At 54.7% G+C, this 9,466-nt stretch overlaps 3 protein-coding genes across 3 annotated transcripts; all 3 read right to left on the bottom strand.

Annotated features, from left to right (window-relative positions):
- Positions 1-387: 387 nt before the first annotated feature.
- Positions 388-3,407, bottom strand: J4E85_009546 (uncharacterized protein; the record flags this gene model as incomplete). Its single annotated transcript, XM_051473768.1, is given in 8 exon segments — positions 388-399; positions 470-694; positions 726-799; positions 916-1,207; positions 1,223-1,560; positions 1,605-1,723; positions 1,774-3,302; positions 3,363-3,407. The coding sequence occupies 8 exon segments, from the start codon at positions 3,405-3,407 to the stop codon at positions 388-390; spliced, it is 2,634 nt and encodes an 877-aa protein (XP_051322553.1).
- Positions 3,408-4,105: 698 nt separating this feature from the next.
- Positions 4,106-4,454, bottom strand: J4E85_009547 (uncharacterized protein; the record flags this gene model as incomplete). The annotated part of the gene is made up of 2 exons (XM_051473769.1): positions 4,106-4,254; positions 4,304-4,454. The coding sequence occupies 2 exons, from the start codon at positions 4,452-4,454 to the stop codon at positions 4,106-4,108; spliced, it is 300 nt and encodes a 99-aa protein (XP_051322554.1).
- An 868-nt stretch (positions 4,455-5,322) lies between these two features.
- J4E85_009548 (uncharacterized protein) lies at positions 5,323-9,025 on the bottom strand (the record flags this gene model as incomplete). Its single annotated transcript, XM_051473770.1, has 5 exons — positions 5,323-6,300; positions 6,352-7,756; positions 7,806-8,227; positions 8,583-8,603; positions 8,810-9,025. 5 exons carry the CDS (start codon positions 9,023-9,025, stop codon positions 5,323-5,325), a joined length of 3,042 nt encoding a protein of 1,013 aa, XP_051322555.1.
- Positions 9,026-9,466: the final 441 nt, after the last annotated feature.

Consider the following 9,466-nt stretch of genomic DNA (forward strand, 5'->3'; position numbering starts at 1 on the left):
GTTGCTTGAACCTTTTTTTTCATTTCAAATACCAATGTACATGTATCTATTCCCTCAATGACATGACGCTCTTTACTCGACATCTCAACAACACCACCCAAACGCTCAGCCGTCCATTTGATCTAGTATATTTGATTCTCTACAAACTACTGCAAAGGAATAAAAGGGGGTATAAGTGACAAAAGACAATACGTCTATACATCCTCACGCAATACAAATGCCACCAAACCTGCGCTATGCTGAACCAAACCCGATTCCGCGGCCCTACAAAATGCGTAATGAAGAGAAAAGAAACGAGCACGCCATCCGACGAGCCTGCTGCAGCGTAGCTGTTGCCCACCGACGAGGGCGTCGGCCGCAGAGAAGGCGACGCGGTCACGGCTCCGGCTACCTCCGGCCCTGTACCCAGTCAGCCCTTGGAAATACATACACAAAAGACGTGTTTACAGGAAGAGGGGAGCTAACGTACTAAGACGCTGGAGCCGCCGACAGCGGCTCTTTGTTTTCCGAGCCAGCCTTTGGGTGCTTCGCTGCGTCTTTGCAGGATGACGGTGTTGCTGAGGAGGCGCTGGTTCATGTCGTACCACATGGACTTGACCAGTGCGTTTTCGCGGCGCAGGTTTTCGACTTCTTGTTGGAGTTCCACCTGTTTGTTGGAGCACTTGTTACTACCATATCCAAGGTTGCCACGTCGCTGTTCTGGAGAGGGAGGGAACGCGACATACCGAGCCCTTCTCTGACGTCTCCTTCTTTGCGAGCTCGAGTTGCTCGCGAAGTGTGCTGTTGGTTGTGAGTTGATCTTGGAGGTCCTGCGGTTACGGGTTAGCATGGGCGCGAGGAGATGAGTAGAGGGTATGAAAATGGAGAGGTAGTCGGTTGGATAAGTATACTCTGGCAGCCAGGCCAAGGACAAACTTGCCGCACAGTCATTCGACGATTGCATCGTGTAGTACTCGGTGCCGCCCATGGTCGACTTGGTCCTCCGCTTTGGCGAGACTAGCTGCGCCATGCGGCCCCATGTAGTTTGCCCCGTCCCAGCTGTCGAAGTAGACATGTCCGACAGCGACTTATCCTTTCCGAGATGGGTTCGATTTGGCGAAGCCGGCGAGACAAGAGTAGCCGCAGTGAACGAAGGTTCAAGCTGATGTTTCTTCATTGCCGAAACCGCTGCGTCGAACGCGGAAGAAGGCGACTTGCTATGAGAGATCTGTTTGTTACTTACCTTCTTTGCTTTGTCCAGAGCTGCTTCGGAGGATAGCACAGTCTCGGCGATCTCCGAACTCGTGGTATCTAGCACTTGCGGTTGTACTTCTGCTGGGGCCTTGATGACAGACTCTATCCGTTCACGCATCTCCCGTATCGTTTCGACTCTCTTGAGCTCAAGAAGCTCTGGCGGTAGGTTTTGGCGATCGAGCAACGCTGCTCGTAAGAGACCCTGCTTCTCCGCGTTCGCAACTTCGAGCTCCCGTAGTCTGTCGTTGGTCCTCTCTTGCAGTACCAGTAGGCGCTCGTGTTCCTTTTGGACAGCAGCTGTGCGCGTATCGTCGTCGATGTCAGATTCTAGCAGAGTTAGCACAATCACATAGATGAATCGGAATACATACTCCTGTTGAGTTCGTTGCGAAGTTCCGCCATTTGCAGGTCTTGTTCTCGTAACCGGCGACGAAGTTCTTCCAGCTCGGTTTGAGCAGTCTGTAGCTTTTCGTTCTGTTCCAGGAAGGGTCTGCGGACGTGTGGTTAGTAATGCCCGATCAATATGAAGCAGTCACTTACTTCTGGCTGTTCTCGTCCTTTTCCGTCATCATATCAGACCGTAGACCCAAATTCTCCTGCATCTGCTTGAGCGTTTCGCTTTCTAGCGACTTCAAACGGACGTTTAAGATATCGACCCGTTGTTGTAGAGCAATCGCATCTGCGCTCACCCTTCCATCAGACGCGGGCTTCGTGTCGGTGTCCTGGTTGGCGTTTTCGTCTTGTTCAAGCTCGTCTTCCAGGCTTCCGCCACGATCAGCATGATTGGATGATTCTAGTTCCCGTATCCGTTCTTCGAGCTCCTGCTTGGCATCTTCTGCCTTGTATTGTAGCTCGCGAGTCTGCTCCAACTGTTTCATAAGGAGAAGGTTTTCATGTTCGATTCGGGTGCGCTTGCCCTTTTCTTCAAAGATGGCCTGCTCTCCGTTGGCAAGCGTCTGACCGTTCTCTTTGATGATGTTCTGCAGGATATCGATGCGCTCCTCGACGCCTTCGAGCTGAGCTAACCGTTCACGAGCTTGTTGGTAGTCTTCGCGTAGCGTCTCTAGTTGTTTGGTTTCCTTGGTCAGAGACTCGATCTTCTTCTTCAGGTTCTCGTTTGCCTTGGCTTTCTGGCTCAGCTCGTCGCGTTCGGCCTTGACGACTTGCAGCTGATCTCGCAAGTCCTGTTTGGATCCTTCCTCGCCCTCTAGTCGATCGAGACGTCGCTTCTGGCTTTCCATGATCTCTCTCGTATGTGCGAGGTCTTGTTCGAGCTGGTCGATGTACTGTCTGTCGCGCAGCAAGTCGTTCCGTAAGTTTTCGACATCGTCCGATTGAGCGCGTTGTGCCTGGCCGGCCCGAACGTCGAGATAGGCAGTCGCTTCTGCGACTTCCTCTTCGAGCTTGGATATGCGTTCCCGTGAGGTCTTGAGCTCCTCAAGTAATTTTCCAACTTGCGCCTTGAGTGCTTGCCTGTCCTTGTTCGCCTCGAACAGTTGTGCCTCCTGCTCCAACTCGTTGCCTGCCGGAGGTGGCTGGCCCGATATTGCTCGTGTGGGCGTTCTATACCCTGAGAGAACTGGCTCTGAAGTCAGCTCGGCATCGACGCCTAGTTCCGACATGCGTTGGTCCAAGGCCTGCATCTCTTGTATGGCTTCGGCAATCGTCTCGGCCGTCTTCTGGCCCAGCTTGGGCATAACCTGCAGCATGCGCTGGTTGCTGCGCGGCGAGAAGCATGCTGCCAGTAGCACAGCCATGGTGAGCTTTGCAACCAGCATTGTTGATCCATCCCTCGCGCCTGCCTTGAGATCTGGTATCATGCGCTTGGTGAGCACGGGCAGCTGCTCGCATTCTTCGCGTATGTAGGTCGAGGTTGTGCGCTCGATATATTTGAGGTTCTGCCATCGCGGTATCCAATTGTCTGATTGGCGGCGGTGGTTCTCTTCGAAATTTGGGAGTGACTCGTTGAAGTAGTCGGCGTCGATGTCGGCGAGGATCTGCCACAGTATCTGGCCGTCTTCGAGCTGGCTCAGCGACGTGATTCTGTGGGGGAGGTCGAAGGTGTTGACCTAGACGCGAATGTCAGCTATTCCGCCCGGACGTGTAGGAGGCGGCACGTGGAGACGTACCCAGTCGAGGAGAGCCTTGAGCAGCTCGGGCTTGAAGTCGTCCATGGTGGAGTGTCGCGGGGCCTGGTACCCGCGTGTCGGTCTGTCAATGCTGTTATGCGGTGCGAGTAGAGTGAATAACAGTCATGCATCTCGGTGTCTGTGGTTTTGCGGTGAAGTGTACGTGCTCCACCATGCACAGGCTGAGTCCTTGCTCGAGGACGTGTCGCGCGCGTCGGTGAGGTTGGGAGCCCGAACGCTAAGCCGGAATGCAGCACATGCCCGCGGCGACGTCTTGAATCGGTGTGTAGCGAGGCGTAGAGTCGTGCGATGGGCGGCGAGTGAGGGGCATCAGCCTGACATTCCCTAATTGCCTTTTGACAGACGGAACATGACGCGCATAAAGCCGCCGCTGTTCTGAGACGACGTGCACGGGCAGGCCACACCCGCGGGGAAAGAGCCGCTGCAGGGTTCCACCACCTTACCCTACGGTGATCACAACAGTCTCGAGCGTAGCAGCAATCTGCAGTAGTGATAAATTTGGCTATTGAGTGCGTTGATGTTGCCCACAGTCAATGTCGATGATGGGTTTAATATGTTCTACATAAATCTAAATACTGATGGGTTGTCTAGTTGACATTCTCATCCGACTCCACCCTGTGCGATCCTTGAGTAGACTCCAGACTCCAGTCGTATAATCATAAGCACAATTAACTAAAGGACCGTTCCTTCCAATTTGTTGCCCTCGGCCTTCCCGATCCGGCCTACTCCTTGTTGTTCTGCGTGGTAACGATGCCATCCTCCTCGATCTCGCACTTGTACACGTCGCTCAGCGTCGACACCATGTCGAGCGCGGCAGCGGGGGCCGTGGCAGCGAAGCCCTTGATGATGTTGTACTCGTGGGTAATGACGCCTGGAACTTTGTTAGCATATGTCCTCTACCGGTATCGCATGCCTCGTACCCTTGGCCTGTCGGATAGCCTCCTTGCTCTGCTCGACAATGTCGTCGGGTGTGTCGTTGGGCCAGCTGATGATGACAGAGCGGTGGGGTGCGCTTGCCATGACGAAGGCAGCGAGGAGCGCAACGAGGAAGGAGAAGATGGCGAAGCGCATTATGTCTTGGGCGACTTGGGGCTGCGGTTGTGGTGCCGGATGACGGTTAAGAAGTGTGAGAGCGTCAGGCGGTCGTCTTGTCGTATTAAAATGCTTTGGACGTCGCGAGAGGTTTACTGGTGGTGCTCGGCGTGGTTTGTAAGTGTCTAGGAGCGACTGGGCAGGTGCATGTTTCAAATGGCTGGTCCCGAGCCGAAGTTCAAAGCGCGTCATCGCCTCACATGTCACACGGCAGTCGCTCCGCTGGACCCCTCGTCACATCGATGCAACCTTGGCCACAATTCATTGCAACATCGTCACTGTCACGTCTTTGTTGTTTCCAGTCACCTCGACGATAGTACAACATCACGCAAGTGCATACCAAGTTTGGAATATGATCCTGTATTCATGTACATAGACTTGCCACCTAGCTCCAGGCTCACGGCAAGTGCCATTGCAAGAGGTAGGTGAAAATGAAGAGGCCGCCCATACGGCGACAGTGCTCGTGCTGTTCGTTTTCGTGCTCATGCTGAAACGTTCCTTTTAGTGCACCAAGGTGCCGTATCGTGAAGACAAGTGATGGCTGGGGAAAATGAAGGGATAGAATACAATCAATGAAGGGGCAAGGGAAGAACGCCGTGTAGCCCAGATCCGTACGCCGAATATGCCGAATGCTGCCGAGGCCGCGCGATGATGCTCGTGTAGTCGTACTATACAAGATCGATCCGCCCAATCAGACAGACAGGACCGATACATGGAAGAAAGATCAAACCATCAAAATGACAACGCCAACACCAGTGTACTCTACTGGTAAGCATGTTGCGTAGTGATGTGCTTTTGGACAGACCGTAGCTCGTCAAATCATAACCTCGTTGACCGCTTGGCTCTTCTAGAACCAGCTGCCGTTGCCGCCGTTGGTCTGAGGGATGCCGTACTGGTGCTGCTGCTGGTAGCCAGCGTAGCCCTGACGGTTGTCCTGAACCGGGTTGTGCATGTGGTGCGGGTTGCTCAAGCGGTGCGGCTGGCGGTGAGGTTGAGGTGAAATGATGCTCGGACCATAGTTTGCGGTCGCAGTATACATGGGTGTCTGGTAGCCAGAGGAACCGTTGGGAGGCTGGTACTGTGCCGGGGCCTGGTTGAAGACCGAGCTCGACTCAGAACCTGGCCCAGCGCCGGGTGAACCTTGGCCAGATGAAGTACGGCCAGTGTAGGCAGCCAGGCGGCTCTCGCGCTCGCTGACCTTGCTCATGATGCGACGACCGTAAGGGGTCTGGCGGATGGATGGCAGAATCGGACGCATGGCCTCGATCAGGTGCACGCACAGCTCGGCGGGAGCAAACTCGAGTGCAGTCTGGATAACGTAGTTGCCGTAAGAGTCGCGCATGAGCTGCTCAAGCTGCTCGACGTCAAGCAACTCCTCAATCATCATGCCCTTGACGTGCGGCTCAGCGCAGCGGATGCACTTCTCGATGACGTTGGAACTGAACTTCTGCTTGGACAACTCGCATATCTTGGTCTGGAAGCCCTGGCACATGGGGGTCGTGAAGGCCGCATCGTTGAGGTCGAGGATGTACTGAACCACGTAGTTGCCAAATGGATCCTGCACAAGGTGGAAGCTGTGGGCAGTGATCTTGCGGATCAAATCGACCTTCTGAAAACCGACGGCGTGATCAATGCAACGCTGAAGAACACAGCATCCATGGCGGTGGGTACCAACAGTGATGCAGTTCTCGCCTACAGCATCGAAGATGAACTGGGCCTCCACGGACTTGAGGTGGTTGAGGCACTTCTGAATGACATGGTTGCCGTTCAGATCCTGGATGAGATCGACGACCTGTCCAGACAATGCGTGAATGATCATCTGAGTCTGGGGACGGATTAGCTCGGAAGTGGGAGAATACCGGGGCTCGTAACATACCTGATCATCGGTGGAGATGAACTCGATCATCTTCTGCAAAGCGCGAGTGCCGTGCTGGTTGAACGCAATCTGAACCATCGCAGGAGAAGCGTTGCGGACAAGAGTGTTGCGCTGCTCATCGTTGCAGTACTCCAGCAACTTCTGGCAGAGGTAGTTGCCGAAAGGATCAGTCATGAGTTCAACGACGTGAGGGGCAGTCTCATCAAAGATGATCTGGATGTTCTCCGCGTTGCGCTCCTCGAGCTTCTTCTGCAGGAACCGACAACCATGCTGATCCTTGCACAAACTGTAGATCTCGTGACGGGGCATGGTCTTCAGATCGTAGTTCATGTACTTGTTGGCGTCGTTCTGCAGACGACGGCTCTGAATGACGCGAGCCTGGCTGTCCTGTACGCGACCACCTGGGCCATAGGTAGCGTATGGGTTGTACTGCGACGGTCCGTTACCGTACATGTTGGTGGGAGCGTAAGCAGTGGGTCCACCGTACTGAGGACCAGGCCCACCTCCAAGGTTGAGACCATTCAAAGCACCGTTCAGCATGTTCATGCCGTATCCATAGTATCCTGGGTTGGCAGCGGAAACACTCGAGTACTGTGACATGGCTGGCGAACCGACAGTCGACGAAACTCCACCGTTGCCGTTGGCAGCTGAAGTCATACCAGGACCGAAAGGTGCAGCGCTTGCGTGCAAGCCTGACTGCGGAGAACGGTACTCAGACTCGCGATTACCGAGTGAGAGATCGCGGCTGTTACGGTTGGACAGGACATTTGACGGAATGCGACCAAGGCTAGCGTTGTGGTTGTGGAACTGCTGCGAGTGCGTGAAACCGATACTATTGGCGCCATTCGCTCCGTTCTTCAGAGTCGGAACATCGTTCGTGGAGTATGACTGAGTCAACTTGGGCATGCCGTTGGTCGGGCCGCCGTAGCTAGAGCGCTTGGACTCGTTGTTCTTGGGGCTGAAGCTGAACTCCACCGAGCGACGGTTGTTCTTGGGGGTGGTCTCGGCGCCGTTGGATCGACCGGACTCATAGTCGTCCATCTGAGAAGCTTTACGGAAAGTGTTAGCAGGAAGGGACTGTTGAGCCTGACGATGACGGTGTCCGTTCCAAGCAGTGGACTGAGCATCCGGGCCAGGGGACTGTGAAAGGGCCAAATCAAGTGCAGCGGAAGAGGCAGAGAAGTTCGTACCATTACCAGCACCATCGCGGCGGACCAAGACTGGGAAGTCGTCCTTGGTATTACCCATCTGGAGGAAAGCCTTCTGATCTTGAGTGGCAGCTGATGCGTCATCACCAAACAAGAAGCCGGCAGTATCAATATGACCAAGAAGCGAGCCCACATCTGGAAGATTTCCGCGGTTGCCGTAGTCCATCCTAGTAACGGGCATGGACATACGGTTGTTCCTATTAGGGTTAGCAGTGTTTGAGGTGATGTTGTGCTGGGCCAACTTACTTGCGCGCGGCCGGACTCAGAGGAGTAAAGTCGTCGTTCTCGAAGTCGTCGTGCTCCTCCTCAGAGTTGCGACGAGATCCTGGCATCGAGTGCGAAGGCAAGTTGCCGTTGCTCTGGAAGTTGGCGGGAGGGGAAGTGACCTGGGAGTTGGCACGGCTACCGCGTGTGGTCATACCCGGGTTGATACTGGACATGCTGAAACGGTTCGGACGCGACAAAGCGGACGGGAACCCGTTGCTCTCGTTGTACTCGGGCGGGGTAGTGGGCTGGCTATGCGCAGGTCCGCCATAGTGAGCATCAGCCGAGAATCGGTTGTTGTCACTCTCGCCGTGCTGGGCTTGCAAGTTGAGGAGCTCCATCTCAGCGTCGAATCGCCGTTTTGCTTCTTTGAGATACTCGTGTTCAATCCGTTTTCTCTCAAGCTAGCAAGCTGTTAGCTGGTCACACGGACCGGCGAGGGTGTTTGAGCGCGTTTGTCGTGAGGCAACAGCGTCGCTCGTGACGTAGGACGATGCAGATGGGAAGAGATGAGGATATAGATAGGGAATAGAGTCTCAAATGAGACAGAGAAATGTACAGGAGTAATGATAGCAAAGCTAGCTTTTGGAGAGGCGGACTTTTGTGGTGGTGTAGGAGAGACAAAGGCAAAAGACAATTGTTGGTCAATATGGGCGTCGCCTGGACAGGTAGCCTTGGCAACGACCGCAATCTTACTTCCAGTAGGATTTGTGGGGTGACAAGTGAGAGACGCAGAAAGACGCAGTGAAGTAGACTTACAACTTGGAGCTTGTGGTACGTCTGTTGGGGTTGGTCGTTAGCCCGAATTCTTGGTCACCGCGTATGTATAATAGCTAACGGACAGCAGCTCTACCAGCGCAGCCACACTATGTCGTTTCAAGTATATCCGACATGGCTGCGGTAGCTGCTGAGTACCGACATGCGAAGCGCCGCGGAGCCCCAGCACTGAACATCCGCCTCTTATTTGTACGAGAGTGCCCACATACCGCTGTAGTAAACTCAGCCGGCTCTGCCGCTTGTCTACGTTGTTGTCCGATTGGCGACAGAGGCGTGCTCATGGTCGGAATGTTGTTGGTCGTGAAGCGGCGCTGCAGGGTCGCGCGGCCATCGCCGTTCTGAGCGGCGCGATTCAGGGAAAGGAACGACTGCTCTTCGCGCGGGGATCTGAGGCCGTTGCCTCCTCCCATGCCTTGGTAGGCCATACTGGCTAGAATACTAGAAATACACTGCCGTCACGTCAGCGCGACTGCCCTGGGAGCTGGTGTGGGGGATTGGCGGGCGGTGTGAAGTTCACATGGCAGCCGCGACCGCTCCACTGGAGACACGGAAGGCGCATTTACATACAGATAATTCGTACACGGGGCAAATGCCCTTGCTGCCCTCGCTGCTCGCTGTTCGTGGTCGTACAGAGTCGGGACGGAAGCGTGGTTGGAGGCTCGGTACGTAGGCAGGAACGGAAGTCGATGTTGTGCGGGTCGCAGCAGCGCGCACTCGATGGCCTATGCACAGCGCGAGTCGTGGGTAAGGACAGTCGGAGCAAGTCTGGAAGGGCTGGCCAACAGTCGCCTGAAGCTCGCTCTTTCCATGGTCCATTGAGATTACGTGCATAGAAGCCTATTAGATAAGGATACATCTTAGTAAAC

This window comes from Alternaria conjuncta (assembly GCF_024043145.1).
Source record: "Alternaria conjuncta strain BMP 0040 chromosome Unknown scaffold_17, whole genome shotgun sequence".
NCBI classification, from domain to species: Eukaryota; Fungi; Ascomycota; class Dothideomycetes; order Pleosporales; family Pleosporaceae; genus Alternaria; species Alternaria conjuncta.